Source organism: Lagopus muta, chromosome 11, assembly GCF_023343835.1.
Source record: "Lagopus muta isolate bLagMut1 chromosome 11, bLagMut1 primary, whole genome shotgun sequence".
Lineage (NCBI taxonomy): Eukaryota > Metazoa > Chordata > Aves > Galliformes > Phasianidae > Lagopus > Lagopus muta.
The window spans coordinates 16323017-16343982 of NC_064443.1; the positions used below are offsets into that span (position 1 = coordinate 16323017).

The 20966-nt window shown below is 45.7% G+C and overlaps 1 protein-coding gene across 2 annotated transcripts in view; it reads right to left on the reverse strand.

Annotated features, from left to right (window-relative positions):
* Nucleotides 1-3906: 3906 nt before the first annotated feature.
* Nucleotides 3907-20966, reverse strand: part of LOC125698798 (RING1 and YY1 binding protein) — a 34478-nt gene continuing 17418 nt past the window's right edge. For both annotated transcript variants that reach the window (XM_048957594.1, XM_048957596.1), the window contains exons 3-5: nt 11529-11705; nt 11314-11412; nt 3907-7805 (exon numbers count right to left, since the gene is read on the reverse strand). In XM_048957594.1, the coding sequence (XP_048813551.1) occupies nt 7553-7805; nt 11314-11412; nt 11529-11705 (529 nt within the window). In that variant the 3' untranslated portion in view covers nt 3907-7552. The remainder of the gene's footprint in view (nt 7806-11313; nt 11413-11528; nt 11706-20966) is intronic.

The following is a 20966-nucleotide window of genomic DNA, read 5'->3' on the forward strand; positions in this document are numbered from 1 at the left end:
GTGCAGTAGCTCTTGTTATTAAAAACATCATAAAAGTTTTACTGTGCTGACTTAGGGTGCACGTAAAGAATTGAGTTTGTCTTGACAGACCGTAAAGGAGCATTTATGACCTATGGGGTCAATGATTTGCGAGGCAGGATTTAGCCAGCAGCGGGCAGGGATGTGGCACAGCAGGAAGAGTGCTGAGAGGTTCCCCATGGGGTTGTGCTGGAGAATGGGGGGGACGTGCAGTGTGACATCGCACAGCAGCAGACCTGGGTGTCACACAGCTGTGCTGAGGCAGGGGACACAGCATTACGTGATGATGGGCCTTTATCACTTTGGGGTCAAGAGGGACACTTCAGCCGAAAAGTTCCCAGTGCAGCAGCTCAGAGCTAAAGCTGAACTCTCAGTTGTGCAGTCATTTTATTCTCTGTTGCAAGGTGCTGGGAAAACAACAGCTCCACTGCTCAGCTCAGTGTGCTGTGTGGGGTACAGCACAGGAGAGGGCTCAGAGCCATTCTGTCAGGCCCGCCTGGGCAGACTCAAACTGCCCAAGGGAAGCCATGCTATGCTGGGGACTTTGCAGCAAAGCCATTTCCCTTCAGCAGTGCTCACTGCCCTTTACAAACCAGGGCAGAGCATCACCGTTGCAACATAAGCGCTGCTTAAATCCCAGTGCACAATGCTCCTTCAGCCGTAGAGATTTGGGAAGGCACCCCATCCCCTGCGTGAGTGACAGAAGATCCCCTGGAGAAGAGAACCCCCAACTTGGGGCCGAGAAGCAGCAGAGCACTCTGCATGTTTGCCTTTCCAAAGCTGTTTCCTCCAGTTCTTGCCATCCAGACAGACAGAACCAGCTTTGCTACACACATGGCAACCAAATGAAACGGTTTCTTTAGCAACAACAACCAAAGCACAGAAAAATTTTGCTTTCTCCCTCCCGTGATTTCAGCAGCCCAGGTAACGCAGAGAAACTCCACGTGTCAGAGTTAAATGACCGCCTGCAGTGGGAACCAGACGTGCAACCCAGCGTGTGCTGCACTGTTATTTATTTATTTGAGGTCTGATTGATTTAAAGACTCCCCCTCACCCGAGCAGCACCATGGCACCATAACTCACAGCAGCTCTGATTTATGGTCTGCGTTGGAGTGATGCCGGCCGCTTCTGCCTGGCACAGGGCTGTGCCTCACTCCCTTCTTCTCATCACAGGGATCACTGCGGGGAGCAGAGTTAGGAACTGTTGTTCCCTGCACTGCTGTTTCCTGTGCTGCTTCCCCTTTGGAAATGCCCCATAGGATGAAGGAGGATAAAAATAGCAGCAGCCAGTGCAAGAGAGCTCCTCAGAAGGAGCTGTAATCATACAGAGCCAGATTCTGAGCTCCAGGTCACAGCACACAAACCACCAGTTGGTTGCCTTTAAAGCAGCACTGAATGAGGTCTGTCTCATGACTTCAGGGGATGGAGTCCTTCCTGAGATTTAGAAGATCCATATTCTCCTGCTCTGTTATTTTATATCACCTTCTCCTGGATGGCCTCATTAAACCAGAGGCCCCTCCCTGCCCCGTTATGAGGGCCCCTTTCCCTGGTAGGAATGTTATTTGTGCTGCACAAAGAATTTACCAACTGCCTTTATAGCCCTCCCTGCACTAAATCACACTCCTAATGGATTGCCTGAGGTAAGTGCACCACTGTTTATTGTATTATTTTTTTTAAATCCATTTAATGGCTGGGTCACACACAGCAGAGCTGCCAGGCTGATCTCCGCCTCCTGCTGCGACAAATGGGACATTCTCTGGGGCTCCCCAACCCTCACCCTGGGCTGAAGCACGAGCAGCAGCCCCAGGTAAGCGGCCTTTGCCACGTGCATCCCATACGGCAACGTGACTTCCACGCTTCTCAAGTCTGGAAGATGCGTGTTTCTTCTGCCATTTGCACAGAGCTCTGAGGCACGGCAGTCCTCCTCCAGCCCCAGCCAGCTCTAGGAGCTGTGACAGATTAATGCTTCCTAAAAGCTCCTGATGTGCTCTTATCAGCGTGTGCTACGCTGGGAATTTCGCTGGGAATTTCACGGTGTTGAGGCGAAGGCTGTTGGCATTACACGGCTCGCATGGTGCTGACTCACCTGCTGGCACTGACATGGGGCTGAGCTGGGAGAGCAGAGCAGGGCAGACCTCTGCTCTGCAGATTTTTGGTATGTAACGTGGAGATGTAAGGATGAGGTGATCTGTGCTCTGGAGCGTCATCTTCTGCAAGTTGGAAGAGCATTTGCACCTCCAAATGCTAAAGAAGAAGTTGAAGAAGGAATATGGCTACGGGTGATAGAAAATCATGACATTTTCAAGGTAGTGGAAATAGCCAATAATCGTGGTGGGAGCTTCCTCTTGATATCTAGATAGAGACATGCAGCACAGGGAATAACACCATTATTTTCTAGCCTCATACTGTATGAAGACCAGTGTTATATATAGATTCCTCTGTGCCATCATGAGTTTCCATCTTATTCCATAAGCAGGATCATTACACAGGTATGGCTTGTAATGCTTTGGATTCAGGATTTCTATGACAGCCATTTGGTGCTACTGATGATTTCAGTGCACACTTTGTTCTTTGCAGAGACGCAAACAAGCAATGAGAAAGCACAGCAAGCACTTCCAGCACATTTCTATCAGACAGGTGTGGGCAGGATCAGCATTGGCCTCAACCCTGCCTAGAAAAGGGCTCCCTGCAGTACCAAGCACTCAGAATCGTGTAATAGAATCATAGAATGGCCTGGGTTGAAAAGGACCACAATGATCATCTTGTTCCAACCCCCTGCTGTGTGCAGGTCGCCAACCAGCAGACCAGGCTGCCCAGAGCCACATCCAGCCTGGCTTTGAATGCCTCCAGGGATGGAGCATCCACAGCCTTCTTGGGCAACCTGTTCCAGTGCCTCACCATCCTGTGTGTGAAAAACTTCCTTCCATCAAACCCAAAGCCAACAAAGGGACCTCACTGCACCACCCAGCAGCAAAGTGGCACAACGGGTGAGTCTTGGACACGTGGACACGGTCAGCCCAAGCGTTCCCCACCTCTGCCCACAGCATCCCTCAGCTCGCCTCCTCACTGCTCTGCTGCTCAGGCAGTCTGTGCCACCCGCGCTGCTCGAGCCGTACCAGCACTGCCTGTCCCACCATCACCAGCTGCTCACGGCCGCACCGCACAGCGCCTTTCCTGCCGCTTCTTATTCTTGGCACCCGCCGCTCTGACTCGCTTCCAGCTGAGGTTAAGGCATTTAGGAGTCTGTTTGCACAGTGTTTTTTTAATGCGACCTCTGGTTGTAACACACACTTCCCCCTGCACACACAAAAATACCCAGATTGCTCTTAGGTTAGTAACTGTCTCATATTCCCCAGCAAAAAAGAAAAAAGAACTCTGGATAAGATTTCTTACTTTGCATTTTACCAATCACTTGGTTCCCATATTTCAACTTCGTATTTGGATTAGAATGGTCACAAAATGCCTCCAGCCAGGGAACATCAGCCTGTTTCCTAGCAGAGGATCAAACTACTGCTTGCAAAGTAACAGCACTTCTATGCACCAAAAATACAGTTAGACCCTCAATTATGTTTAAGTTCCATTAATCCCACTCGTGGGAATTCGTTAGTGCACGGCAACCAGAGGAGCTCCCAGGGGCTCTCGCCAACACCTCCTGCACGGAGCTTCACCTCTTCCATGGCCACAGCACAGGGAAAACGTCACAGGAAGAGGACCCCAGTTCTGCAGCCACCACCACAAACCCCAAACCCGACCCTCAGGAACATGGTGGATTCACAGTCGTGGCTCTGCAGAACTGGGGTGCTCCAGTGACAGCTTGAAGGGAAGACAAAGTGCTTCCCTGTTACCAAACAGTGGCATCTCCCAAAAAAGAGAGCTTGCAGATGGAAGTAAATTTTACTATTTTATTTGTGAAAAAACTACAAGCAGAATTCATAAATAGACATTTCTATTTAAAGCAGGAAAATGATAAAGTGGCTTCTAATAACAGTCGTGCACATGCCAGTAACAGGAATATATTAACATCTTTTATTTGCTAGACAAAGAGCAGTGTCCAATATAAATTTCTCGAAAACATTTAAGACCTGTGAATTTCTGACCAGTTCACAAAACCACCATTGACACTTTAGCATGAAGATTAAAACAAACCTAACAGGACTGTCAGCTCTAAAGACTTTACAGAGCGGAAAAACTTTCAGAAGCGTTATACAAGCTGTCTTTCTGGGCAAATGAAAAATATAGCTCGTATAATACATTAACATAAAAATCCACAAGATAAGATTATGTTTTGACATACTTAAACAAGCATTCTATATTTGTCTCCAACAAACAAAGCTAAGGAAATAATGTAACCATCTTTACACAGTAAATTAAGGTTACAAGTCATACACAAGAACAGAACTGCTTGCGCATTAAAAACTGTTCAGCTCCATTGTCATACTCTAAATGTTGGCTCTTAAAACCATTCGGTTACATACAAGCAAAGGTTATTATATAGTCAGCAATTAATAAGTTTTCAATAATTTAAGTTTATGGTAGAGCTTAAAAAAGTAGACTGAGAATGATCTTGGTAAGGCAGGTGAAAAATCTCAGTGGAAATAAACTCATGGAAGCTACTGCCACATTTTAGATCTGTCCAATTTGAGACCAGCCAAGTATTCCAATTAAAATAAATAGTCTGTTTGCCTGAAATGCTTTTGGATTCTTCCTTTGCATAACTACGTTAAACTGAGTGAGTCGGGCAAGCTGTGTTGGTATGTGTGTGTCTGTGCCAAATTGAAACTTAGCGAACGTAACACTGTGCTTTACTTACCTGCTTCTGTGCCACTGAACGCCCAGAGCCCGGTCCTTCCTCTAGACTAGTGTTTTGTTGGCTTGGTTGTCAGCCACGCTCCCCAACAACAGCAGGAAACCTACGGACGCAGTGTGAACAGAATCCCATTTCTGGACACGTGCCTTGGGGCGCTGAGCTCAGAAACCAAGAGCAGAAGTGAATGCTGTCCTTCAAACCCATGGCACAACGAGGCCGGCTGAGCTGGATGCTTTGCTAGCAGTTCCTACCAAATGCAGAATTACAAGTCACTCGTCCCAAAGACATTTTCCCACTTATTTACAGTAAGCTGCTTTATCAAGGAGGCACACCCAAAACCAGATTTTGCTTCCTGAACCAGTAGCCGATGAGTAGCCGGGTACCGCGTTAAAGCTCATCTACAGGTCCATCCGTTTGAGAAAGAAGCCATTTCCTGGTACACACAATGCTTTTTTTGCACCAATTCCCAGATTCAACAACGAGTGGGAGCACACGGCTGACTTGAAGCACCAGGAAGAGCCCCACTGGAGGGACGTGCCATGCGCTCGCACGCGCCGCCGGATCATGGGCACCATGCGCGCAAGCCTAATCGATAATGGATCGTTTATAAAGCAGTGCAAAATATACAAGTTCGGGGGCATCTTCAAAAAATCTCTCTTAAAAAATTATTCCAATACATTTCAGTAAAATAAATAAATATGGCTGACCAGTTTACCCTCCCTGAGACCCTTAAAGGAATAGTAAAAACTGGAAAAGGAATGTCTTTGCAATATCCCACTAATGTTAAAACGTGGATTGAGAAATTCATAGTATTTAAAACTATGTATAATAAATTGTCTTGATGCTCATAGGAAGCATCCGGTTTTCCTTTGGTTCTTTAATAAATACTTTAAAAATGCTTAAAAAGGTAAAGACGGCCAACACCGCGGGTATCAGCAGAGTTACACTGGGGTGCCCACAGGAACGCACTGGGGACACCGCCACCAAGGCACCGCCACCGTGTGCAACCTGGGGCAGAGGCTGGGAAGGAGCGGTGGCACCGCACGGCTTTGTGTCGCTGTGTGAAAGGAACCTACACCTGCTACTCACAACCACGCTGATCTTAAAGGAAAGGTTACACCAGTTGCCTCCATAAAGAGAAACGCCTCTTGCTGAGCAAATAATTCACAATGTAACAGCCGGCACGGAGTTGTCAAACAAGAAAAAAAAAAAGTGGCACTCTTTCATCACACCCCAAAGTTACTCATCAATGTTGACCAAAGCCACCGCCTCTGTGCCTGAAATTACTGCAAAGCACTCTGGGGCCACTAAACAAAGAAAAAAAAAAAAGCAAAAGAGGTTTTTTTCTACCTCTTCAGACTAGTGTTTTAGCAGGATAATGCATGGAAGGTAAACTGTAAAGCAACACTAACAGGCCAGGAAAATGACAGCCTGAATACATCAGAGCACGAAGGAAGGAGGCGCTGGTCACAAGCAGTGCCCAGCACCAAAGTTTTTCACTGCTTCTGCAGCAGGATACCAGGAGCATCTGCTGCCACATGCCTAAAATCCCCGCTGGGTGCTGCTCAGCTGCTCTGGAGTACAGCTGGAATTGTGCTGAACAGCAATCACACAGCACAGGACATGGAGCTGATGGCACCCAAGCATATGCTGCAGTGAGAAACAACCCCACAGCACTGCTGCCTGAAATCCCAAGCACAACTCCAGTTCTAGAGCTACCTCAGTTATTGATGCAGGTTTGAAAAACAGCCAAAATTCATTAAACCTACGAATGCTGAACTTCTGTGGGATTGGCTATGCATGATACAGGGATGCTCGCGTTACCAAAGCACGTGGATCGAGGTGTGCTGACACCAGCCTGGCTCTGAGCACTCATGCCCAAGTTGGACACAAACCTGCAAAGTGCCGAGCCACTCCAGTGCAAACACGAGCTGCCCCGGAGCGATCCTCTGATTTCACATCCCAAGGTATAAAAATCCAAACTGTGTTCAGTACACTTTAGCCATTGCTTAGGGAAGAAATGGGGAAGGAACAAGTCAAGAAAACGGGTCCTGTCTAGGTTCAAACCTCCAGGAACACTCCTCACCTACGACCAGTTCCATTTCAGTTTCAGCACTTTCACAGAAGGGGACTGTCTCAGATCTCTAACTGCTCAATATTTTGTTTTCACTTCACAGTGTTTCAAGCACCAGCGTTTCCATGTATTGGTTTCAAATAACCCTTTATATATATTTATTTATATATATATTTATATATAATTTATATCAAAACTGATAGTACACAGTATAACTGGAAGAAGAACTGAACTTAAAAAGGATATGTTGAGAGAGGATGGAGTTTGTGAATGCAATAAATAAAGCCCCCTTCCCTCCCCACCCGCTCCCTATCCCAAAACAAAAGTCGTAACGTTCATGGAAAATTGTGCACAGCAGATATTATAAAAAGTAGATTCAGGAGCACATCCAATTATAAATGATTGTTAGGAAAATCATATAAAACAATGGAATACATAAAAGTGTCAAGAGTAATCATTAGGGTGAGAAATTCCTTGGTGGCCAGATGCCCACGGCAAGCAGAAATTATCCTGGTTGCATCAGTAAGACGTCGATGTCCAAGGAAGTGTGTTCAAGCACAGAAGAGGCTCTCCAGGATGTGAGCAGCGTGGGCAGGTGGAGTGTTTGAATTTCATACCCTGATTCATAGTTTCCACAACTCCATGTGCAACTTTCAGAAAGATTCATCATTGACTGCTGACATGTCCCCCTTTGGCGTGGAGGAGCGGGACGAGCCCTTGTCTGTGCTCTCAGAGCCCGAGCTGCTCTGATTTTGTTGTTCTGAGCCTGCACTGGAGGTCACTGTAGAAGATGACGTGGAAGAGGAGCGAGTCTTTTCCTTAAAGTCTGTGATAATTACCGTGACATTTCCCACTGTGACTGCCAGCTGTTGTGCAGTACTTCTGTCCACATTTTTCAGTCTGGGTCTAGAATAAATGAGAAAACGTTTATGAACAAAATGAAAACAAATGAGAAAGTAAGAGTTTATTAGAAAAAAAACAAAACAAAACAGCATTCAACAAGTTTGGTGGCCTTCCTTCCACTTGCCTGCACAGACTGTAATAATTGGGAAGAGAACCCAGGCAGCAGCAAAAGCTGCGCAGCAGAGGACACAGGTCTGACCTCCTGCTCCCTGCAGCAGGGTGTTCCATCCCAGGGGGAAGACCTGTCATGTAGAGCAAACGGTGCCATGCTGCTGACAGTTATCTTCAACCATCTCTGCCAGAAAACAGGACACTAAGCCAGAGCCAGGCAGACAGAAGCCAGGGAGACCCAGGGATCTCCTCCCTAAAGGGAGGGATGAAAGGGTTCTGTTATCTAAATTCTCCATCTCCCCATGCTCCCTGATGTTATGAGACAAGGCTGTGACTCCACAGTACAAAGCCACATTAAAGCAGTTGAACACTGCTCTTTCATTCCCATATTGGAGCTTTGCAGCTGCAAACAACACGGGCACTGGGACAACTTGGCTCCTCTTCCAACGGCTTCAAGCTTCTACAAATCAGATGCCCAATCAGCCTGTGTGTGAAATCGCTCAGAACATTCCCTCTGGAAACAAAGAGATTGGAAATAACATCCAGAACACACAATAACATTTCTTGCAGCTAGCTCTTTGGGTTAGAGGAAAAAAAAAACAATAGAAAAGAAACTGATATTTATAGCTTAGGATTATCTCAGTAATTTGCATGCTGTGCTATCTTTCAATTAGTAATGCAGCTAATAAGGGTCTAGACTCTAGGAAGCTGACATCCACGTGTGCTTCAGGGGCTGGTCCAAAGCTCTGATACAAGAAACCTTGGACACTCCTCCAGCTGCCAACCAATTCCAAGTCAGCTTCAGCAACTGCTGCAATTTACTGCTTTTCCTCCTAATTAAAGGTCAGACTTAAGCAGTGGAATATTCTCAGTAGGGAAATTAAAAAGGAGAGTCTTTATACTTCAGTGAAAAGTAGCTTGCTGAGAACTGCCTTATTCCAAGAGATGGAGGGAAGGATAGCTGCAGCTTTTAAACCAATTTTCTCTTTGTCTGCAGCATATTAGGCTAATGCAGCCTAAACAAAAAAGAAAATTAAGCTGATTTTGTATTTGCCATGTATACTTGTTGGCTCGCAGTGCTAAGTTAACAAGAAGGAAGTCCTTAAAAAGTTAATCCACGTGGTATTCCAGAACTAGACAGAGTAGAAAGAAGCATTAAGGATGAATGTACAGCTTCAGGGATAGACAAAACTGTACTGCTGCAGACTTCCTTAACAAAGATGAAGCTGCTACAGCACAAGCAGTATTTTCATATCAAACCGAGAAGGTGTTTCATACAACAAGTTGTATATTTCTAACAAGTACAGCAGGAGCAACAATTCTAATAGCTTTAGAACACAACCAGAATGCTAACCACACAGAAATACCCACGGGTAAAACTTCCCAGTCTTCTCCACCCGGCAGCAATGAGACGCACGCCCACATGCACGCGTTGCACATACACACTTGCTAGAGTGAGCAAGTGTAACGTAACCACAGACCAGATGAGATGATGTCACCTCATTTGTGGGTGACAAGGAAGGGCAGCCAGCTCAGCAACTTCTGGGGTTTCCGTCAGCTTTTGATAACATCTCAGATGAGCGCTGCCCCAAAGCATCAGCACTGAATGCAGTGGTAAACGTTCCCGGAAGCGTAGTACACGTACGTATTTTCCTCCTCAAACCCTGAGTTCCTCTAGGAAACCCAGCTCTTCCTGTAATTGGGCTGGGGCAGTTGTTTTCTCTCTTACTCAGCCCAAGAAATGCTGGCCCAGATAAACAGACCTTGCCGCCTCCACCTCCTGACAGCACCAAACGCTCCTGCTACAGCTTCTCCAAAGCCACCACTGACCAAACACACTGATGCTCCACATCCTCTTTTATAGCTGAAAAAGTTTATGGCCGAGTACGAAATGCAATTCAAAACAAAGAGCGCACGACAATGCAGAATTAAACAAAGGTTCTGTCAGAAATAAGCACAGAACTCGGAGTTCAAACAGGACTCCTTCAGAGAGTTACCAAAAATGCTAAGGAACTTGGGCATGAAAACCAATAAAACAGGTAACCTGGAACTCTGTAAAAATCAGGGCCTTGAAAAGATGACTGACAATTGCTCTTCAGGGCACTGAGCTGTAAGCTGGGTTCCACTTAAGCACTTTGAAAGAGAGTTTAATATTCAAAGGAGATTATGTATCCCCTTAAAAATAGTCCAGGTAGACCTGATACTACTAAGGATTAATTAGAAATGACAAAGTCTTGTCGCAAAACATGAATTAGATAACTCTGCAGTCGACAGAATGACTCCTTTAAGGAGTGAAAACAATTATTTGATGCAATCTATCAACATAACATTATCTCATTAGTCAAGTGCATTGAGACTCGAGCATCCTAAGCTTTGAAGGAAGCACTGTTTCAAACAGAACAAGAAAAAAAGAAAAATCACTGCAATAAAGCTGTACTTCTACAACCAGCCCAAGAATACAGCCTTAAATCTTTGGGCATTGAGGAAGACAGTTGGCAGGAGTCACCACAAACAGCTCTGTCTTCTCGTTTTAGCACAACAAATCTCACAGCACCTTTCCTACATTCAAATGAATTACTCTATAGAGGACAGCCACTGTTAAACATTCTCATTCTATTATTTACAGTCTTCCAAGCCAGTTTTCTGCAGCCACGTCTTGCCAATCTTAATGCCAATACAACAGTGGAAATCATACTTCCCATGTACGTCATGACTGTTTGCAGCTAACTAACGTTGCCTCGGTTCACAAAGCTTCACCGCAGCGGCTCTTCAAGAACATAAAGCCTATGATTCCCAATTTTTGATTTATGAAGTAGAGCACAAGACACTACTTAAGGAAAACAAGCATGGAGTAGCAGTGTAGGCCAAGACTAGGATCAAACCTCTCTCCAAAAACAGCTGCTCATTTCAGATAGGTAAACAAAACCAACCACTGATGCTTTTTGCTGATAGCAAGATTCCAACAAATCTGCTCACACAGCCTCAACTCCAGCACACTCAGGGAATTACCTGACAATTACCGTGACTTAATTACAGGTAAGGAAATAAAAAAAGTAAGCCTTCATTACTGGTATCAAATGGTGGCAAGAATTTGACCAAGATCAGTATGATGGCTGATGAATTCAGTCCGGCCAAGACACATTACTGCCCGAGTGTCATATGATTTAAGCAACGAAATGAGAACCGAGTGGCTAACAGAACAAGCATTTCCAATGCTTGAATCTGTCCTCACCAGAAGAGCGTTTGAGAGCTTACACATGCACAGCCAAGGAAGGTCTTGTCATACTGACTGTACCAGAGCCTGTCCTTTAGGCAGTACTGTCAGCCCACCAAAAGAGCAGTGTCTGCTATGTAATACAATTCTCAAATATTTAGAGCTTAATGTTGTCCATAAAGTTACCTTGAAGTGTGATTTGAGTCGCTTGTCTTCGTTGTAGTATTCCCAGACTGTATGCTGTTTGCTTCACTAGGAGGATCTTTCACAATATCTGACTTTGGTCTGTAAGAATTGGAAGGAAGAGGGGAGATTGTGTTAGATTAACATTCAAATCAATCAATCGATGCACAGCACTGCTGAAGTCACACCACATTTAACACTGCATCCTTGAAACTTACTTAGTCTTCTTATTAGTGTTCTTCTTTGTGACGCTGGGACTGATTTCCTTCTCTTTGTCAGGTTTTTCTTTATCTTGTTTTTCCACTTTCTCTTTCTTCTCCTTCTTGGGTGGTGGTGGGGTTGCATACTGCTGGGCAACTTGCTGTGCCACCAACTGAGAGTTTATCCTAGGTTTTCTACAATGGTAATAGAGAGATCTGTAGTCAGACTTTATAAAGCAAAAATTACTTTACAGCACTGCAAAGATTTATTTCGGCAACTGGGGAAGAATACCTCACTTAAGAAATACCACATGGATGCCCTCATTTCATGTTGAGTACTACTGTTGCTACCAAACAAGACACAAGTGTTCAAATTAAGAAATGCTCCCAACTGCTGTTCCACCATTTTCAGCCTCATCTAATACTCTTAAGTATAATGCTCCCTTTCTCCCACCCATTTCATGAAAACACAGCCCAAATTTAGACAACAGTGAAAAGCAGCTTCCAAGAAGTTGCCAACCACACTGCATGGGCTACTCTTCAACAGAAGGAACAGAGGTAAAGACAAAAGTCAGTTCCCTGATAAATACCAGGCTCCAGCTGTATTTTTTCAAATGAGTTTCTGGTGCACTGATGCAGCAAGCAGTAAATGTAACAAAGAACAAGAGAAGGTAACTGAGATGGCTTTGTCCCAAGCACCAGGATTGAAATTCACAGAAAACAAACAGGCATTCAGTACCCTATGGGGAGAAAGGCTGTGCCAGCCCCCGGCACGTTGTCCTCACACCATTGTCTGAAAGCCCTGAGTGGAGCTCTGGGATATAGACATGGGTTGAAAGAGAAGCAAAAGAGTCACCTCCTCCAAATCACAGTGAGATCCTCAGCACAGGGCAGGAGGAATGGCTGCTCATCATCACAACATGTGGCAACCCAAGGCAAGGCACCAGCTTATACCATGACTGCCACAGGAGCTCGAATCTGAGCAAGGACACCAAGCAGTGCACAGGTCAAGCAATGCACAGCAACACAATTCACAGGCTGAAGCCAGGAAGAGAGAGGGAACACAACACAGGTAAGCAAAATGTCTTGCAAAGACAATTTCAAAATATGATTTACACAAAAAACAAAACAAAAACCACCAAGGCATGCAAGAACCTGATGCTCCCACAGTCCCAAGTAATTCATACCTTGGTTTCTTCCGCATTCCTCAACCAAACTTTTAGCTCAGCAACTTGCCAGCTCACCCTCTGGTCCAGTACAGAGCAGTACCATTACACCACAAAGACCTACACCCTCCCTGTGGCTTTGGAGAGGAAGGAAACAGAGCTGTCAAGTCTATTAGGAGCTGAACTCTAATTGCAACAGTTGTTCATCCACGTTGTTACACTGCTTACAAGCACAGCTCAAGCTTCATGCAGGTTAAGGGAAGACTCTCAAGGCAGCACACAGCTGACATCTGCACCAACTTTGGGACAGTGGGAACTATGGGGAGCCATGACCCTCACACAGCTCCCAGGCTGCTCTGCACTGCAGTTACACCACTGGCTGCTGCTAGAACCCTGACACAAACCCTATTAGTCTGATCATCACCTACATCATTAATGCTGCCCTGCTGATTACCTGGTCCCTGGTCTTTGGTCCTGCTCAGCATTACAGGGCACAAACCCAAGGCACTTCAAGGACCCAGGAGGAACTCGTGGTTGCTGTCCTGCAAACAGGGAAGCCTGGTCAGCCTGCTTCAGCAACAGGCATCACCAACCTCCAGAGCCATCTCTGGTGTGACTACTCTTCCTGCAAATGTATGCTGAGCCACATCTACCCTAACATTTGATTTCACAACAAGTTTTTGCCAAGTCTACAGGCTGGAATCAGGGAAATCTATGTCACCACCACCACCATTTGCATTTTTCATGCAGTACAGAAACTATTGCACAGATTGTAGCACAAAATGCATACGTTTTCTAGAGAACAAAGAATCTGGATTTCAGCCTTCAGTAAGTATGGTGTACCAATAATTATCGTGCCGGAAAGCTCTGCAGATCAGACCACACAGTTCCCTGTTTTATGCAACAGTTTACAGACAGCAGAGGTGTTCAGCACCCTGGCACCTAGAATCCTGGTATACAGCAACTTGTGTCTGCTGACTGTGAATAAGCATGCAACAAAGCCTTCTGTTATAGAGAGAAGTTACTCAGATGCAGCCACACGCAGCTGGCAGCAGCAGCTCGTCTGAAGCAACCTGCTGACCCATCACTCTTCCAGGAACAGAAAATTATGACATTTTTCCTTGCCAGCAGCTAATTCAATTAAATAATAATAATAATGAAGGATGTTCGTGCATTGTTTCCTGATTTTCACTTCCTATATCTTAAAAAGTAATGTGAAAAATCTCAAGCATCAAGGAACCTTGAAAGGAAAGGCAAACACCATCTCCCTGCATGATTAACCCCACAGCGCGGAGCTGCCTCCCGTGCCACACTCTCAGCAATATGCTGTTTATCCACACAGGTAAATCAGAACCTCGGGCTGTGTGTGGGCAGTCCCAGCTCAGGAACCTAAGAGCACCACTTTCCATGTCTCCCTGTTTTTAATTCTGTTGCTGTTTGTGATGTTATTCTCAACCTTAACAGCTACTGAGGTGTACACAGTTCATGTTGCTTGAAAAAAGATTTGAATTTTAAAGGGGAAATTACTTCTTTTTAACGCCTGGCCTTAGTTGATAATAGAACACAAGTCAGAACACCAGTTCAACAACTGGCATAATAGCAGTAATAGCAATAGCAGTAACCAATGCCTTGCAGTCAGACCCACAGTGCTGCCCCAGCCAGGACCCGCTGGTTAGAGGCCTTCACAAGAAGCCAAACAAAGCAAGCACAACAGCATGTTTCCAGCACAGCAAGCCATAACCATAGTAACCACAACCAAAAGATGTGTATGCAGTACACCAGCCTCGCTCCAAGCACAGCCCTGTCCTGCAGCACGCCGGCTGCTCAGCCTTCCAGGAGCAGCAGCAGCACTGTTGGGTGACAGCCCACACTGGGCACCACTCACCTTGCCTTCCTGAGTGCAAGCAATGACATAAAGCTAGTGGGAAGAACTAAGTCCTATTCCCACGAGGGCTACAACAACTTCGCATCCCTTCCAGAACATGAACTCATAAAAACAGAAGGAACCCTCTTTGCTGCCTTTTTTTGTTGTTGTTGTTTTCCTCCAAATTTCTTTTTCCTTTCTTTTTGAACATTACAGTGTGGCTGAGTGCCCCTTATTCTGTTCCCATCTGGTACTTCTTTTTTTTTGGCACTCTCCAAAGAGAATGCTTCAACTCTAATACACCATTATTATCTCAATATAAGTTATCATTCGAGCAGAATAACCTGAACAGAAACTTAAAGCCCCTTCCAAATTTTCTGTATGACAGAGAGCCTCAGAAATGAGCATTAACCATTTTAATCCCAAATCTGCTCACCAGCTTGCTGTCTGTAACGTGAAAACAAATCATACAAACCATGAACATATTCAGGCGACAAAAATTAAACCTCATCTCAGCCTCTTCTAAACAGAACACCAATATCTATCTCATCATTTAGTCCAATGTCATCATGCACACAACACAGCTAACAAATCCCAGTTTCCACAATGAATGCCTTGAAGAGATGCAACACTGCATAGTGGTCTCAAACGCATCCAAGTTCCACGCTAGCAACAAAAAGGGCAGAATTACTGTAGTGATGCCAACAGCTGAGCATAAGAACAATTTGTTAGTGTATGTGTCCAGGACAAGATGGTTTCCCTTTACCTGGCATTAAGTTAGGCCTTGCTTGGGCAATTTCCCTCTAATTAAGTGACAGTCTGGGTAAAAACCCAACTGTGAAGATGCAATCGTGATATGACATAAGTGAATACTGCCTGTGTTTTCAGAATCCAGTGACAAGAATTGGCTTCTTCCACCCTAAAAGTAAGCACAATTAAACTATGCTTTCAAAGGTGCATTCAATCAATTGCTTCACATTAATTATAGTGTTCAACTGCAGCAGACCACAGGAGAAAGTATTTTCAGCAAAGAAATTGTGATTCATGAGAAAGCTGAACATATCTGGCTATTCAGAGTATGATTCAGGCACCCAAGTCTTCACCTCGTGCTGTGCACAAATACTCCCAGCTACCACAGAACATCTCAAGTTGTAAGGGGCCCACAAGCACCGAGTCACACTCCTGACTGCAGAGAGGACCACCCTACCCCTTCCCTAACAGAGCTGGGCTGTACCCTGGACTGTCCCATTAAGTGACACTGTGTGAGACCAACAGGAAGCGCCCAAAGCGCGACTCCTTCCACCAAGGGCTCCCACACATTGCTGTGCTCCCAGAACAAGGAAGCACCATACTCCTAAGGTTCTGCCAAGCATCTCCCAGTGCATTTCCTTCCATATCTTCAGGCTCGCCTTTGGAAACTCGTTTCAGGGCTGAAAATAGAGCACAAGCACTGCACGCAGATCACACCACGCGTTCAACATGTGCTATTTACTCGGAGCTGGATTTGCAGGGGGATAAAGGAGGATAAGTCTCACTGTATTTTTCACGTGACCCTAATTTCTGTATCTGTTTGGGATTTCTCTGATCCTGCTTCCTCGACACATCACAAACCACCCATCTCCTGAAGACACAGCGTGGAAACCGCAGCCCGCTTTGCAGCCACAGCAGCACACACGGGGACTCTGGCAATCCCAGCAATGTGGATCTAATTATAATTGCTCTTACTTTCCTACAACTCTGTTATCAGAAGAATGAAAGTAGCATCAAGTGGGATTTCAGAGTCAAAAGCCTCATGTAACACGAAGTACTGAGGATTTGGGTAATTTCATGCTGTTCGAGCTTTGATGCAAGTGGTGATACAGCAGACCTCTGAGAGGCTCTCTGCTTCTTTTGAGGAAATCTGTTTCATATGCAGCACAGTGTAAAGTTGAAGTACATGATTATTTTAATAATCCCAGCAACATGAGTGTCTCTCTGCTCAAAGGGAAAAATGAGACTAAAAGTATTGATGTGTTTATGAAACCACTAGTGCCAGAACAATGGTACATAAATCCCACTTCAGAGAAATTCTGCAAGAGAGGTTAGGAACCAACCCATGGACACATCCAACAGAAGAGAATAAAATTGCCTCCTTTAAGGAACGTTACACCTGAAAGAACCTAAACTTTAGAGAAATTAAGCCATAAAAACAACAGGGTAAGCACTCCATGCATGTGTTTTCCAGCTCAGTTGTGGTGACCATACAGCCTTTTTCAGCAGCAAGAAAAGAGATGAACGGACAAACTGCCCTTAGTGTACAACTACACAGCGTTACAGAGGCTGTGCACAGATACCTCAGGTTCCCTGTGTAATGCAAGACCACAGGACAGCAGCAGTACCAAAAACAAAAGGTCAAACAGCAAGAAACGTATGACTGAGCAGTACTCTGTTGAAAAAGGGGAGTTTTCCTTCTGCACTGACTGTTTGAAGTAGATGTTTAAAAATAAGTAAATTAACCCAAGGAAGATCTGATTTTGGGTTGCAGGTTTGGGGTTTTCATGAGCAAGACACAGTTGTGTCTACGGGAAGGACAGGCTTTGCTGTAAGCTGTACACACGAGGACACAGCAAAGCATTATGTACGACTTCCAGCATTAGGTCTGAACATTTTAGAAAGAAAAAAGTGCAAGAAAATGACTTCACACACACAAAACCAGTGTTCATCACATAAAGTCCATTTAAAAATGCATGGCCACCTACAGTGAGCTTCCAGCACACCCTCAGAGACTGCCAACCCCCACCTGCTGCCTCCTGTGTGCTCTGCAGCAAAGGGCAGCGATGTGCAGAAACAGCACAGCCAGGACTGCAAAGGTAACCCCTCCTTTTTCTTCTTCTTTTTTTTTTTTTCTTCCTTAGATTAAGAATTAAAAGGTTATTAAATTAAACACAAGCACTACTGGAGAAAGCATTTACTGGAAGCTGCCCGCTCGCTGCCCATCCGTCACTCTGTGGTGTCAGAGGCTCTTTCAGTGATGCCTGCAGGAACGTGCAACTCTTACGTCTTACCAGGGGCCTCAGCATTGGCTTTTTCCTTACTATTTGGGCATATTTACAAATCATGATGATCACCAGTTGGAGAAGGAGCTCAGCAGCAGGAGTATCAGCACACAAATTACACTGAGGATAAAGCCAGAGAGCGGGGATGTCTGAGGAATGGCTGGAGTATTTGTCACTGCAGAAGCACCCTTACAACTCTCCCTGAAGTGCACCTGCTTGCCACCAAGGGACAGAGCTCGAAACCCCGAACACAGAGAGCAGCAAAGAGAGCTCCTGCTGCACTCAGGAGTGATGAACCATCCCCAAAAAGTCCTCTGCAAAACTGCACTTTGAGAGCAAAACCCCTCCTTTTGCAACAACTTAAAACTGTTTTTGCAGGGAAGAAGTTCTACAGCAGCAGGACAACTGCACCGTCATATACAAAACCCACAGCCGAGTTCATACAAAACCAGATGCAGCCATAAACGTAAAAACACCACCAAGTCTGAACTTGAGATGATGGCCCTGAGATCACGGCCCTTAGGCTATGTTCTTTGGTCACCAAAACTGCAAGAGCTGCAGCACTGTTGCTTCTGGCACCTCCATCCAGACACACCTCACTGCAGAACTACCAAACGATCCCTGATTTACAACTTCTAAAATTGTCAGGGAAAATTCACTGATCTCAGCACAAAATTTACTCGCCTGCTATCACCCAAAGGATGATAAAACCAAAGCGATTTCACTCGCGTGTCAGAAATAAGCTGCTCTCACTAGCAAAAATTGGAAAACAGTTCATAAAGCTGGCAGCAACCACAATGCGTGTAATAAAATACTCAGATTTACAACAAAACAATTCCTTGAATGCTCCTTCCTTTTGGACTCGTTATTGAGCTGTGTGTAATCCTGTGGAAAGCAAACAGTCCCCCAACTTGCTATCCTGCAGCAAGGTGCACCGGCAGCACAAAGGCTGACAGCTCTGTGCTTACAACAGCTGAGCCATTCCTCTGGAGTCCCCGTGTTGCAGAGCTACCTGCAGTGCAGGGATGTGCCAGTTCATTGGTGTGAGATCGTGCTGTGCTCATGGCACAGCAGCACTCCGTATGCTTGGGGAAAAAAAAAAAAGACTTATCTATCATTTACCAGCTAGGCTCAATTCACACAGCAGCACGAGAAGATGCTACCTGTTCTGCAGCAGATGCTGAACAGTCTCTGTAGGCCCTAAATCTCCAGGGATGCCATGAGAAGGAGCCAAGTGAGCAAGGTGGTGATTTTAATTCAGCTACGTCAGGAAGGCTTTATCTCACGAGAGAAGCTGAGCTCTGTCACAGCACACTGCACAGAAACGGTTGCTGCCTGTGGTCCGAGAGGAAAGCTCCCTGCCCAGCGGAGCAGCGTGCTCTCCTAACACTGCATGGAATACCAGATGCTCTGAGACAAGGATGCAAGCAGGCATGCCTTTTTATAAGGAGACCATGTGCCTTAGAGCCTTATTTCTTGTTATAAGATACACAATGAGAACAGAGCATAGACAGGCGAGTGAAACCCACCGTGCCTGAGCACAGCACTCTGCTGAGGAAGCCCAGGGAGCCCCCAGCTGCAGCTCTGCCGCTGCTCCCACACCTGCTTCAGGCAAATCAGTACTTCAGCCCCAGGAGCACCACTCTGGCTTTTCAGAATTATGGCTCCTGGGCTGGAGGAACTGACTTCAATTCAGCTCTTCCTCACCTAACGTTTATTTGTATAAAACAGACCCACACAAACATACAGAGATACAATCAGCTGCCCTCCTTCTGGACTCCAAGGGGGGAAAGAGAGCAAGCTCTGTTAGAAGTTCTTTCTTTGAATTCTCCAAAACAATCCTGGTGTTCCATCACATAGCAGTGGTTATCACTGCTGAAAGCTACCAGCTCAGCCAGGAACCCAGGCCAGCTGCAAATCACCACGACCAGCCCAGCACCATCACTTAAAGTCATTTTCCATTTAAAGAGCCTCCCATCAGTGCCCGAGCAGCCTTTCATTACCCATCCCACTTAATACCCACAATCTCTCCACAGCTCACTCGCTCCCTCTCCACTGACCGAGCAGCACAGGGACTGCTGCGTGCATTATTGGGATTCCTGATGCTTTTTCCCTGCCGGCACAGAGCCGCCCTTGGCTGCGTGCCCGACCCACAGCACATTGAGGACTGGCAGCCTGATGCAAGGCAGCAGCTGAGTGGACACACTGAGCCCAGGGCACTGCCAGCAGCTGCACAGAGCTGCAGGATGAGGAGATGCGTGCACAAATGCTGCGGTTGCCCACTGAGAGGTGAGCACACACGGCAAGAGCAGTGACAGCACTCAGCATGCTGCTGGAGCTCCAGGCTGGTCCTGCAAGTGAAGATTCAGGGGTTAACTCTATTGAGAAGGAAGCAGCAGACCACGTGCAATTAGCAGATAGGCGCACGTTTAACGTTCTTCCTAACAAAGATGGGCAATGAAAGGAAAACTGGTTTGTAGACGAATGAAGTACAGATGTGCCAGGGAGAGCTTTCTTGGAAATGGAAGAACACACAACGTATCTCTGAAGTTTCACTTCCCCCATACGGCAACACACACCAGAAAGCCCAATCACAGCACACAATGTATCCCTCTCAGCCTCTCATACCCCGCATGCTGTACCACACACCAAGATTTTCTATGCTTGTATCTGATGTCACATTACAGATTTTTATGAGCACTCAGAAAATGATAAAAGGTTCCTAACTCCACAGCTAAATACAAGAATTTTTACGCAGTGTTATAGAGTATTTTGCTGCTGATAAACACTGCTCCTTGTTTTTATAATACCAAAGACAATACCAGAACTACTAAATGAAAGTCCTGACAACCATCACTGAGCAGTCAGATGGGGGCAGGTTTGGTGCTTCACGTGTATTCCCACAGCACATCACCCAGGCACCTGTATATACAGGTACCACCTGTATTTATCAATTTGGTTCATCTCCATCTAGCAGTGGGGAAGCTGTGGCAGTGACTTACCCCAGGATGACTACAGCAGAGGAAAATACGTAGAGGTCTTCCAATCCTCGAGATCACACCACATCAGAGATGCACATCTACCAGATTACAGAAATTACTCGTTGCTACAGATTTGCAGGAATGAGTCAGTGAGATACTGCCATCTCACATTGCTTCCTCTTCTAATTTCTTCCTGGATTTGTGTGGCTAATTGTTTATTCCAAGTAAAAGCAAGCTAAAAACAGAACCATGTTCTTACTCAAACACAATGCACAAAACAGCATGCACTGCCTTGAGCAGCCAACTCCTAGGAGTGCAGCCCTCCACACCGCACCAAAGCCAGGGAGAAAATAGAGCCAAAGCCTCCCAGGTCGGCCCAATGGTTCAACAAACCGTAGAGAAGAAAAGCA